Source organism: Lolium rigidum, chromosome 3 (genome assembly GCF_022539505.1).
Source record: "Lolium rigidum isolate FL_2022 chromosome 3, APGP_CSIRO_Lrig_0.1, whole genome shotgun sequence".
NCBI lineage: Eukaryota > Viridiplantae > Streptophyta > Magnoliopsida > Poales > Poaceae > Lolium > Lolium rigidum.
Genome location: NC_061510.1, coordinates 297544424 through 297558470, shown reverse-complemented (window position 1 = coordinate 297558470; position 14047 = coordinate 297544424). Strand labels below are relative to the sequence as shown.

The following is a 14047-nucleotide window of genomic DNA, read 5'->3' as shown; positions in this document are numbered from 1 at the left end:
GTTTGCCTCTTTGTAGTCCACTCAATTTGAGAATAAGTATGAGTATGTAGTGGTCCATAGGATTCTTGTCGGTTCTGTTCCATTTGCACTACTATCACGATAAACCTGAAATTGTAGTTATGTTCCATTTTGTTTGATATATAACATAGACATTATTGTTGTTTTTTCAGCTAAAGCAACGGCAACTCCAGGAAAATCGTGTGTTTGCTGCTGCTAATAAAATGCAGATCCAATTAGTGTCCGTCAGCTGTGCGGAAATACGAGTATCTCCAGGTGACTCTCCTGAATATGCTTGCCATGTGATTAATTTAAATTACTTTCTTGCCATTGCATATCTGAAATTTCTTTTCGCTTATGATGGGCTTACCTGTTGCTTTGCATTATTGGTGACCATTGATGTTTTCCTTGTGCAGTGGAGTCCATACTCGATGGTAGGCTTGATGGATATTGCAAGTGTGCTTGGACTGGTTTCTTGCGGGAAGCACCCTCAAATCGATCCTTGGTTAGTTGTGTTCCATTGTTTTTCACTGGCCAAAACCCAGGGATGGTCAATATGAAGCTAACTCTGTACTACCTTCTTTTTGGGCCTGAATTATCATATCATTCCCCGAATTTAGTGCACATAACCTGATTTGAGTTTGTCGTTCAACCTATAAGAGAGAAGGTTGTGTAGAGAGTTGCAATTGCTCGGCGTTCAAATTTGAATGAATATATGCAGCCATCTCTCGTGTCGGTACAAAATGATATTAGTGAACTGAGAACAATATGCAAGAATCACTAGAACAACACTCGAACGTGCAATGTTGAATCAGTACTGCTTGTAAGGGGTCGGATAAATAAAGCAGATTCTCTGGGCTTTAACTAGGCTCAAAGCTGGATCTGGATGTATTAATTTAGGCCGGTCAGATAAATAAGGTTATTGTTTAATCCGTGGGTACAGTTCAGCGTGTATAAATTTAAGAAGCAACTAGGTCAGATGTGCAATTAACATGTAGGATGCAAATGGATATCATTCAACCCTATTTATTAAAACATTTGACTTCACTTCTCATATGGGTTTGGTGTTAACGAGTTACATGATTAATTAACACTCAGTTCTTGATGTTTACTTCCAACTAAAAAAGATAGCATGATAGTATGAATTTACTTCAAACTGAACTGAAACAGAATTGTGATAGATTTGTAGGATACTCTCTCTCTCTCTCTCTCTCTCTCTCTCTCTCTCTCTCTCTCTCTCTCTCTCTCTCTCTCTCTCCCTCGGGTGTGGTTAATACACAAAGGTAAAATTTGATAAGTTCGTCCGCGAGTGTATAACCTTCATTAGTCAACATGGTTCGGTGTGTGCCGAGGGCAACCTGCATCATTTTTTATGAATTAAATTTAGCATCATTTTATTGTTTCAAAATGTGCTGATGGAATTATTTCAAACTTTACCGCCGGGAAGCACAAATGCGATAAGTTGGTAGCTGCTTGGACCATCTGCTTCTTGCAGGTACCAAGTTAAAACGAATTTATGGTTCTTGTGTAACCATCTCACTTAAATGAGGGAACATGAGAGGTGTTTGTGGTCGAGTAGACTTCTCACTTGGCACCCAATTAATATTCTTGCACTGCTTTCACTTCTTCATTTACATGCACACCACTTTGCTTTCTCCGGATACCATATAATAATAACAGCTACACATTTCAACATGATGCCATATAAAGCTTGATAAAATCAATCTCCGGAAGAATTTTTTCTCTACCGAAATCTGAAGGAATTATATAAGCATGTGTTATTTAACCATTGTTTGAACCTAAAGTGATGAAGTATCCTCACTTGGATACTTCTTTTCACCAATAAGCATTTACTAGCCAAACTTCATTGTAATAAGTGCTTTATGCCAGGCTGTTTGTTTCATTTTAATACAATGATTTCGTAGTACTTGACACTTTTATTTATAGAACTATGTTTCTCTAATAAACTTTTCACTATGCATAGTATTTCTGCCCGTACGAACGGAAGTGAGATTTCTAGGGTTAGGCCAAGAGGAAACTAACACATTTAAGAATTATTCGGTGCCTCAAGTCGGTTTCTCTAGAATTTGATGTAGTACAGGAAAAGGAATGGATAACCCATGCCTCAACAGCCTAGGTGATTAACTCTTGCAATCACATCCTACACGCAACACACTATGGGAGTCAAATAACTTATGGCCGGTGGCAGCGGCGGCCTGTCCTCCAGTTGCAACAGCGACTCAGGGGCAGCAGTAGCTTCGATTAAGAGGGTAACATATATGGCTGAGGTCGGAGGAGATCGAAACACGGAGGCGCAATCATGAAACGCTAATAAGAGGCGGCGATGAAAAAAGTTGTTTCAGGCTGATGGTTCCCTTTTGATTTTTAGCTACTCTCTTTTCCATTGGATGTCGGTTGAAGTGATGAAGTATAACAGTTGCATTCCCTTTGTTTGTTGCATCGTGCCTATAATTTGTCACAGTTACCCATATCTATTTTCTTGGGTACACAATGACAGAATGTGGGCGTTAATATCATTTGTACAATTAATATCTATTTTCTACTACTTTGCATGTAAAAACCATTATATGTATGACCTGGATAACTCTAGACTACTTATAAGAGTTTACTGATTTTGTGTTTTACACCATCACCTATAAGGATGCCCCTGGATTATGTTCCTATCCATACAATACTTTCATTCTCTGCGCTTCAGCTAGCTAACATAGTTTTTTCCTTTTTATTTATTAGCCTCAAGGTCAGTAAAGCTTCAGTTTTTGCTTGCTTCCATTTGTTCTCATGTCTCACAAATTTAAATTGGTCATTTGATTGATAAGGTTTGTGGTGCCTGCTGATTGTTAGATTTAACAATCGTTCTATACAAAAAAATAATTGTTGCAAATTACGTGACTTATGTGGATAAATCATCCTTTTCCTCGTCCATGATTTCCCGGGCGTCAGATCCGCGAGCTCCCATATATTTTCCTGGTATTTTTCTTTCTTTCTCCCGTCTCCTCAAGATTTGCCTGCTGCTACTCAGATTTCCCAAACGTGAAGGGGTTTTCCTCAAGATTTTCTCAAGGAGTTTTCCTCAAGATTTGCCTACTGTTGTTTCAGATTTTCTCACGGTTTGCCTCAAGATTTGTCTATCTGTTTCGTTTCAGATTTCCTCACGATTTGCCTCAAGATTTGCCTACTGTTGCTGTTTCAGATTTGGCAGAGCATTGGTTGAGGAAACACCTGGAAAGAAAAGGTACTATGCGATTACATTTATCTTGAGTAAACACATGTTTGGTTCCAACCGTTTTAGTTTCCTATCACAGGTTTGTTCAAATTAAATCACCGGAATTTTGTGGACTTGCTTAGACTGTGGCGAAGGCCATTCTTTTACTAGCGTAGGGCAGGTAAGAGAGCAGCCTCAGCTTGAGAAATATTAGATAGGTGCAATATACTTTGTTTAGCCCATATTCTTTTCTTGGCCATTTGCAAATTTTATAGTCTCAGCTCAAAGATTGATTAGGCTGAGGCAGGTAAAATAGCATTCTTTTAGTGCCAAGATACTGTTGGTTTTTTAGTTTTCAGAGTCTACCTTGTTTATTTCTTCCAGATTGCGTGTTATGGTTTCTCTAATCCTTGTTTATTTCTTCCAGATTGTGTGGGAGAAAGGATGCTTGTTGCAAGAATGGGCATCTTGTTCTCGTGCCCGGCCGACTACTATGACCCAATGGAAGAAGGCATCCTCGAACCGTCGGCGAGCTCTGGCGGCCTTAGGGCCTTGGATTCCAGCAAGCTGCTCATATAGGGGTCGCTCAGTTTCAAAAGGGCACAACTCGACGACAACTACCCCAGCTCTCTCCAGGTGGAGACCGAGATCTCAATCAAGACCGCCGACATTGCCGCCATTGCACCAGACTCTTCCCCTGCCACGGTGGTGCCTCTCGTGCAGAGAGCTCTTGCCATGGTGATGTACACCGACGGCGGCCTCGGGCGCGGAGAGCCCAAAGCACGAGGCGGCGGCGATGTGAGGCAACGAGAGGTGACCTCCCAATTAATACTTCTGGTGGTATTACTTTTCAGTTTTTAAGCGAGATCAGCTATTATGTGAATATACTTTTTCTTAAGTCTCCTGGTTCGTTTAATAATGACTTTTATTTGCTGACATTTATAGAATCATGACAATATTAAATAACAGTATATTAGTAAGGTTTTGCATAGAGATGGGCATCCGTATTGATTAGTATAAACTTCTGTAAGTTCATAAGGTGTTGTGAAACTGTGGTTCTTTTATGAATCAAGGTTTTTCCCGGGCTACAAAAAGGTATATACTTTGATCGAGACAAAGAATTACTTTGGTATGTCCTGCCAAGGCATAATAATAGAGCAGGTGCTAAAACCTCACGCATTCCTCAGTTAATTTATTCCTGCAGACTAAGGAAGATGATAGTGTTTTCTATACATACATAGAGATCTCTAGGCATCCCTTTGGTTTAAAACTTAAATTTACCCAAAAAAATTCTTCGAAAGAATACATGCTTCCCTTTTTAGGGTCTTGTGTCTACCTAATTTTGTTGCCTGATTTTCTACTTGTTGTTTCTGTGTGTAGCGTCATGAGGCAGGCTCTCAAGATGAAGAACGGGAGGAGGAGCGCCGGCTCAGGAAAGCTGCATATATTTTTCATGGATGCCTTTACATATTCTATGTTAGGTTGGTAATAGCACACCTTTCTTAAGGAAGTGAAGAATTTAAAGTAACTTTATTTTCTCAAAGAAAAAATCTCCATATATTAAATTGTGGCTTTATTATTTGGAAGCATGTATGTTATTAGTTATTGTTTAGTTTCAGCCTTATTGTGGAGGAATAGGTCGCGTCAATGTGGAGACTAGGCGAACTCAAGTGGTCATCGACTTGCCTCTACGCTAGCCAACACCCTATCAAATTGAGAAATTTGAGGTATGCAATCTGAATTCTTGATGAGTTTGAGTATTGCTGCTTGGAGTATGGCCAGTGTTTCTATGGTGATGTGTTTCACATAGGATGGTAGCCTAATTGGAAATGAATCATTTGTGTTCTTAATTTTCTTGTATCTGTTGTTGGTGTGTTCTGAGCTAAGAAAATATAAATGCAATTAGGCAAGTTGCTTTCATCAGTTCTTGGAATGTTCTAATTAATCATCTAAAGATAAGATAAGCCAGTTATAGTTAATTATGATTATTTGTTGCCTGCCAAATGTAGACTACGAATGATCATTCATAGGATGGATCATTGTAGCTCTATGTTCGCCACAGTTTTCATGAATAAAAATTCCATGTTTATACAGTACCCCAAGCGATCTATTAAAGCTTGACAATCGTTTATCCAGCCCTCAAACTAAAATAGACAATTAGACATGTTTTTTATCTTTCAATTTAGACCTAGCTCCTATACTTCATATGTTCTATGTATCTGATCAGATCTGTTCGTTGTTCCCTAGATTATTTTTGTGGTAGCATGTAGCCAGGTTGAACCTGTAGTGCTATATCTGTTGCTTAACTTAGTGAGAGGCCTATTTCTGTATTTCATATCTTGCTCAGGGAGGTTTTTCTTTTTGCACTTTTTTTCTTCTTTTTGGTGGTGCTTTTTCTACATTATTATTACTTTGCTGGAAGTTGTAAGATTATGCAACTACCGTGAGCATTACACATTTGTAAATCTGTTTTGATATGTTGTGCATTATCGGTGGTGCAGTTGTGTTTTGTCTGAATTTTCGACTGAATCTCGGGATCTTTGTGAGAACGAAAGCACCAGTCTCAAAAACTGCCAAAGACCACTTGTTGTTGGTGGTCGTGTTCACAGAGCAATTATTATGGTTCTTGGAAGTTGAACAAGACAACGGAAATAGAAATGAGGTTCCAAGTCATTAGCCAGAGTACCTCATATGCTTGCTCTGTATGCGATCAGCTATGTGTCTATGTGCTCTGTTCTCCCATCTGTTTTGTGCCATCTTTTTTCCTTTCTGTTTCCGTATGTGTATGTTGTCCTATCTATTTTGTGCACTATAGTTTAATTAGCAAATTTCTGTCAAATCTGAGAGCTTTAACTGTTTTATAAGAACAACCTGATCCGATCTCATCCTGGACTGTGTTATGGATATTAGCTAAATTCTATAGAGTGTACATAGGAATTCCACAACTTGCCTTTTTCAATATACTCAGTGTTTCCATCCATCCATGTTGGAATATATGCTATACTTAATGTTTCTATCTATTTATACTGGAATCTATGCTGTAGATAGCTAACGAGGGATCTATCAGAATGGTTACAATATTATCTCGCTTTTTCCCCACGTTTTTTGCGTGTGCATACCTACAGAAATATCGAGCTTCACGAACTCACTTGATTTACCCACTAACCGATTTGCTATATCTTACTTACCTTTCAGCTTCAACATCATTGTTGTATTCTTACACTTTCATAGATTAAGATACCATGCAGATATAACTCTACCATTGATTGATAGAGGTCTTAAATTGTTGTACAATTTGTTAGAAGTAGGATAGCTTTGGTACTAAGCTAATTAGGCAGTTATTAAGATTAGCTTAGGTCCTAAGCTAAGTAGTCAGATAGTTTTGTCCAAACGCTGTAATATCGAAGAGGTGCCTTTGTAACCGCCTTATTGGCGTCTGTTCGGTGGATATATATACCCCCAACAATCATCAATGAAACATCACTTGATTCTCTCAATCATTAGTTCCTAAACACAATTAACATAAATTCGGCCGAGGATGGCTGCACCATCACGGATGCCAAGTGCGTCTAAGGGGCCGGAAAAGGAAAAGGAGGGCGTACAAGGGGCAGAAGGAGCCGTCGCATGGGAGCAAAGTGAGTAGCCAAAGGAAGGTGGAGGGACCATCCAGGACATTTTCTCCAACTCACGCCATCGGATGATGTTATAGCTTGCCTGAACAGCCACCCAACCTGAATGCCCTCCCTTTACCACTACGGTGACGACAACGACAAGAAGAGTAGAGCTCCGCTCTGAGCCTTCGATATTAAAATAAGCCAAAACTTATGACTCAAATTCTGATTGAATTCTGCCTTTGCGCGATAGCGCAACGGGTCATCTAGTGAGGACTAACTTCCCCGTAGTCGGAACCATCGCCGTCTTCGACGGAACATGCGGCCAGATCGTCTACGAAAACGATCAAGAACGAGGACGTGCTCGCATCAGCAACCCTGAGGTATGTGTTATAGATATCGATGCTGGCATATTACATGCAATCTTTACAAGTTCTGAATCAAATTTCAAGGGTTCGCGCAAGGGGTCTAGTCTATCTAGCCGATGTTTCACAGAAATTGCCTGGAATATTAAATCTCGGTCATTTGAACTTTTTAAACTAGCAAGGAAAAAATCGCACACACTGATCGCTATGAATTATATGCAGGCTTTTACAGATTTGGTACTCACGGGACCATACAGAGCCATCTCAGCCGATGGAGGGAGCTTCGCCGTGAAAGTCGATCTCCCCGGCTCCTCTGACGATGTCGATGGAGCCACGCTCTGGGAGTGCGACCTAGACGACATGGATGCCGTGGTTGAGTCTAGCATCACCACACACAACGGCAACATCGTTGTGACGTCCGTGATGTTAAGCTACGCCGTGGAGGCCACCGTTCATGTCAACCTTGCTGCTACCAGCACCACCCACATCTATGGCAAAATCTTCGCGCACATCCCACAGTTCCGAGACGAGGATAACGTGGTTCTCTTCGACCGTGGAGCCGACGAGATGGTGGAGCTCGCCCCCTCCTCTTCTGGCTCCATCGTCCCGCTGGCTCGATCAGTAGTTGCGGTGCCAATTGGCTCTCCTCTCGTGATCATAAAGGTAAACCTCCATGCAACAACAACAGCAGCAACACCAGCAATAGCTCCTGTACATGAAGATACCGCCATTCCTATTGGCGACGATCTCATTTTCCACTTGGACGAGCATATGCTGCGAATCCACACTGCCATTGGCCAGCTCAGCATCCATGTCCATGTCACCCAATGAGTGCAGGGAGAGGGAACCACTTCCCCAGATCGATTGATCTCAGGAGCATTAGTTGGTGAGTTTATATATGGTTTGCAGTGGTGCCGACTGAATCAGTTGGATATCTGGCTCCAAGCCAAGATGGCCGAGGAGGAAATCCACTCGATCTCGACCGCCACTTATAGCTAAATACATTTTCACCAAATTATCTGGGCCAATCAATTTCCTCATAGCAAGTAGGGATCTGGATACCTAGGTGTTCGGAATGTATATATATTCTGTAGTATGAGGTAGAAGTGTTGTCATTAATTAGAAAGATTAAATTACTATTTTTTGAAAATGGAAATTGTAATTACTAAGGAATGAGACATATATGCCCTATTGTATATATATTCTTAGTCAGAAACTAGGAATTCATCTGAACACCCGTCGCTGAGGAACCAGGCCGACGACCATTTGGATTGCAATCTGGGCTGCTTAATGTAGCGCCACTGTCTCTACGCCCAGAAGCCTATCAGCCACTTTCTTAAGAATATGTACTCCCACCAATACAGAACATCTTGCATTTCCATCAGATGTCAACTATTACGTACTCTGCGTCATTTGAGTATGTGAATGTAATCTTTTCTTTACAAAATTGAGGTGGCGCCCTCTGGCTATGCATCCACCGGTTCACATCCATCACAGCTATGTAAAATAGGCTTCTTCTTGCCAGTTTCTATCACAAACTGTTAGAGTCAAATCCATGACACCGACAGAGAAACTTATAGTGCCAAACTCTATTCATGCACATGGTCATGGTCGGTGCATGATTCTCAGTTCCCAGTCTACGGTGCCTCCTCATTCATCACTGGAACAATTCCGGAAAGGACCACATGATGAACCTGGCGTACATGTCATTCTCCAGGAACTCCACGTGTGCAGCCCTACCGACCATGGAGTTGAGGTCCCGTCGTTGCGCGGACTGGTCAAAGCTCACATCACAGCGCATGAACACCCGCTCCTCCGAGGTGGGCGCCCGGATCTGGTCCAGGCAGTTGTTAAGCATTTCGGTGAACACTTGGCCCTTCTTCGAGCTATCTGTCGACGAGGCCGGGCAGAGGTCGATTCTCGCTGAATGATACGGGACGTAACCATCCTAGCACAACACGATTGTGATAAGATTTACGAGTAAACTTGCTGGTCCTTTAACGGAATGGCTAGTTGGGCATTCCAAAGAAAGAGCATGCTAGTCATATTAAGTACCTGTGGTGAAGATACCAAAATGATGTTTTTGAAGTTTTCCAGTGTCTTGAGCTGAAAAAATACACAAAAGTAAGTGCATACACGAGGATGGCATATGATCCTCGTTCTACTTCTAACTGTAGAAAACATCTCATACAAGTCCATGCCATGCTGAATATTCGGGTTGGCAAGACATTCCACCATGAAGAACATATATTTAACGAATATACCTTGCAAAGCCTATAAAAGAATGTATTCTGGGGGTCTTGTTCATCAGTGAAAGTGAGCTGATGCATGCATTGCAGTCCCTTGAGCCTTTTCATAAGCCAGAGGCCGGAGTTGAACAAAGAATTTGAGCTATACCAATAACCTAAGTGAGGCCCTGATATCGACATGTATGTGTAGAGGTTCTTTAAAAATGGCTGCAATTTGGGTTCTGTTGAATGGAAGTAACTGATTAGTCACATGCACACGGGTTGGTTGGAAGAAATGTCAGGTTGAAAATACCTGATAGGGCACTTCTGATGATGATGTTCCCAATGGAGTGACCGACAAAACTAAGCTTCAACTCTTTGCATCCTCCGTGTCTCGAATACTTGTCCAGTTTATTTTTCAGGAACGAGAGTACTTCACTAGCAAGCCTTTTACCCATTTCTTTAAAATCTCCATACGTTCTATCTTCATTTGTCTCAGACAATAGGCACTCAGCTCCAGGATCACGCAAAAGCCATTGATTTCGAATAAGACAAAGATCCAGATGATGCCCCTGTTTTTTGACATAAGCAAAATTTCCAATTAAATGTGTACCAGGAAGATCCAAATCGATGCACCAGTCCAAAAAAACTTACTTGAAATCCATGCACAAAAATGACAGCTCGTAAGACGTGTCCACTGTTTTTACCACCACTAGGATTCCCCGTTACAGAATCTTCTTGTAGGTTAGATGGCACAATGTTATTTGGATCTTGAGCATTTGCCAACAAATCCTTGCTAGAACCATGTTGCGGAACGATCATAACATGTTGTTCTATAAGAACAACAGGAACACGCGAAGGATTAGCATAAATATGCATATCTTGAACAGACCGTGCGTTAATCTGCAGTGGACTTCGCATTAGTCTCCTCTCGCCGAGCAAGATAGCACTTATAAATTATTCCAATACTTATTTAAAGACTGACCTTCATTTGTGCAATACTTTTTCTATGGAGTTCAGCTCGTGAAGAGGCATTTTGTACAGGCTACAAAATATATGGAACTGTAAAACACTGGCAAGAGAATCACACATACTTCATTGTAAACATTTGAGAGAAGGCAATTACATCATGATGGAGCTTCTTTGAACTGGAAGCCCTCCGAAGTGAATGGCGAGGAGATGAACTTTCAGACACACTGTGCATGTAGCGATGTGGAATCTCAATTTTGGAATGAACAATCCATATTGACCATTCAGATTTCCGATCAACATCCCAAATATCATGCAAGTAATCCAATATCTTCATTTTATTTGACCTGCAGCAGACCAACCATAATTTGGCTGAATACCATGTTCCATGAAATACTCCAAAATGTTAGCAAATAGTGGCGCTGGTTGGTTAGAGCACACGCCCATGAGCTCACCCACCCACGTGGGAGGCAGCCTCCACAGGGTGCTTCATTTCTTTCTAACAACGTATAGTTAAGGGAGGAAGCTCTCCCATGTAACCATGTTTTAAGTGCTAACACATCAAAGAAATGGAAAATACCCATCTTACGAAGTAACACAAAGAAAATAATTAACCTCACCTATGAAATTTCAGAAATCCATTCCATATGATAGTAAGTTGGTTGCTCACAGTTTCAAATAATTCTAACAATTCTTCCTTGGAAAGAGTGTAAAGCATAACATCGCTAGTGCTCTGAACCACATCATCAGATATCTGAAATAACTTGGAAGAGAATGTATCCGATCAGAAAAGTTATCATACTGTAACTTTGGCAGTAGTTCACTTGTTAACAGAGAAAATGAAGTACCTCTAGAAGATCTTGTAAAATGCCAATCCGCCGGCCAATATACTTTGGGATTACAGGGAGCCCGTTAGTATAATTAGGAAAGCTTGACTTTGTTGCGTTAACTGACTCGTATTTACCAAGAGTCAAATCAGTACCATCCACATCTTCAAGATTCTTACCAATAGCATTACTGATCGTCTTCACTTCCTCGAGCAACAGTTCTCTAGAAGTTAATAATGCCTTTACAATATCATATGACTTCAAGGCTGAACCTTGCTCGAATGACTGCAAATTAACTGATACATTTTACCCACCAATTTAATGAGAGGACAAGTGATTGAAAAAAGAATTTTATTCAGGGGCATGATATGCCTATTGCCTGGCATAAGTATAAGCTTATGTACTGCAACCTATTCTTAATGCATTTATAATTAGCATATAAATTCGGATATGTACTTCATTATTTTAGAATAAAAAAGGAGAAAGCGGATATTTGCTTTCTGGAAGATAAGAAGTATTTAAGAATAATAAAGCTAAAGCATCACAAACCTGTGTACCTTCAGTGACGATTTAGTCACACCAGCTTTCAGGTACACTATATGTATGCTCAGTTCAACAAGCACAGGGTGGAAAGCGTCAAAATGGACAGGACAATATGTGTGCAAACCCAGGAGTGCCCTATGTGGGATCCTAAACTCATGCACAGGGGCCACATATTTGTCACTTGGATCTTCAGTTTCTATCCTGTAATACAGGAAAGAACATGTTTCAGTATTGACGAAGTCAACCATGTACTCTACAATGAAGAACATATGAGAGCATGCAAAACAAGATCAAAAAAATGGAAATAAAATACACACTCACCTGTTCCCCAATGTTGGAACATATAGTAGCTCAAACTTCAATATAACTGAAGAAGTTGCTGGACCCTAGAATAGACAACTGTTCAGATGACGCTATACAAAACATGATTGACATGAAAAATAGGACTTTGTAAAACCCAACCTCATCTTCACTGTTCGGTATGTAGAAAGAAACCATAAGTGATAGATAAATATCTTGTCTAGCGTATTTGATTCTAAATGGCTGTGTGTAGAAGCTGTTGTCAACATCATCTATTTTCCAAGAGCCAAATGCACGCTTTGCACCAATATCAGTAGCTGCACAATCAACCTACCATGTCATTATCTGTTAGACAAAATGTTGACAATTTCAAAGGATACTTAACAACAGAAATGTACCAGCATGGAAAATTCACCTACCACTTTGCTGTATTAAACTATTTGCCAACAAGATATGTTTTTGCATTCTAAATTTTTCTTTTTCTTGGGCCCGCATCAAAATGTGTCAATTGTACTAGGATAAACACCAATAACACAAGATTACAAAACCACAACTGTCGCATCGACCAGAACTGAACAAACCAAAGCTGCCTAAACTAACCAAAGCAAATGAAGATCTAAACCAATTATGAATTAATTTTATTCAAGATATACTAGAAAAGAATAGAGAATGGCTTTCATATGGCAAATAATCAGATATGCACAAGCACTTTTACTTTTGTTGGTTGTCTAGCATGTTGGTCATACTCGCTCTGTTTTTACCATGCGTTCTGGGTTTAGTCAAAGTAAAGATTTCTGAAGTTTGACTAAATATGCAACAACAAAAAATAAACCCCATCATACCAAATTCATATAATATGAAAATATATTTTATTTTATTCTAATAATATAATACTGATTATATAGTGTACATGTTGATACTTTTTCCTATACATTTGGTCAAACTTTGCAAAGTTTGACTTTATATGATCGGAGGGAGTAGTAATATAATAATCTGAGACTGCTTACCAATAAAAGCACAGGATTGCAGAACAATCATGCAAAACATGCGTTCGGAATCCCCCCTCCCGCCCCCCAAATTTACATAACATACTTCCTATGATAGTCATGCTAAATATTGGATATTAACAATCCCAAACCAAAATCTTCCAATAGATCGCATCAAATACTGGGATCGGCGCGATACGCAAACTCATTACGGACTTGACAGATATATCGTTAAGGCAACCAATTAGATATTCAATTCCACCCACACACGCAGCTCCAGATCATTGAAAAAATGATCACGCAAGAAATGTAAATGGAGACTGAATTTTCGTTTTCCGGGTGATGAGATGTAAGAACCTTCATATTGGGCAACCCTGGCCGGCGTCACGGGTGCCCTGCCGTCGTCCTGCTCCCACGCTGCACTAATCTTCATGCGGTACCATCTGCACGCACACACAAGCGAACATCGTAAGAAAGAATCAAATTTCACAGCGTCCACATGATAGGCAAAAGGGACGGATTTTTGCACAAATATTTATCAGAAAAAATGGACAGAGGAACAAAATTTGTACTAGTGTAAAATTACCAAGCAGGTTCCCCGCAAAGAAACAAAGGTAAAATAAAACAACCAAGCAGTCAAATTCCGCATAGAAATGGCCACGGGAATTTATCCTTGATCTGAAGAAAGATCGCATGCCAACTACCCGAAAAAGGCCCAGCGAAATTCATGCGGCTATTCGAGAATCAACAAAAGAACAGACACCAATGGAAGGAAGGAAAATGTACAGATCGTTACCCTTGGTGGAACAAGTCGAGGTTGTGGAAGCGGTCAATGTAGATGGCCACCTCGTGCGCCGTCTCCATCGCGCCAGGCGGCGGCCGGACCGCCGGAGAAGGATCGGGCTCGCGGCGTCGCGCACCCGCTACCAATACCAACGCCGGTGAAATCGCCCTGCCGCTCTCTGCGGACAGCGCCCTGTCCGGAGCCAGCCTCTTTA

The 14047-nt window shown here is 40.7% G+C and overlaps 1 protein-coding gene and 1 long non-coding RNA gene across 3 annotated transcripts; one reads left to right on the top strand and one right to left on the bottom strand.

Moving 5' to 3' along the window:
• Window positions 1-166: 166 nt before the first annotated feature.
• LOC124703596 lies at window positions 167-6234 on the top strand. Of its 2 annotated transcripts, XR_007003178.1 has the most exons (8): window positions 167-273; window positions 414-502; window positions 3209-3250; window positions 3321-3401; window positions 3648-4033; window positions 4601-4701; window positions 4840-4947; window positions 5722-6234. It is a non-coding gene; the product is annotated as an uncharacterized LOC124703596 (long non-coding RNA). The 2 variants fall into 2 exon arrangements; XR_007003179.1 differs by lacking the exon at window positions 3321-3401.
• A 2619-nt stretch (window positions 6235-8853) lies between these two features.
• Window positions 8854-13913, bottom strand: LOC124699722 (protein FAM135B-like). The gene is made up of 14 exons (XM_047231979.1): window positions 13846-13913; window positions 13407-13492; window positions 12226-12380; window positions 12085-12149; window positions 11778-11964; window positions 11242-11505; window positions 11014-11147; window positions 10551-10740; window positions 10410-10469; window positions 10079-10327; window positions 9738-9996; window positions 9461-9666; window positions 9252-9302; window positions 8854-9144 (listed from the first exon to the last, which is right to left on the bottom strand). Exons 1-14 carry the CDS (start codon window positions 13911-13913, stop codon window positions 8854-8856), a joined length of 2265 nt encoding a protein of 754 aa, XP_047087935.1.
• Window positions 13914-14047: the final 134 nt, after the last annotated feature.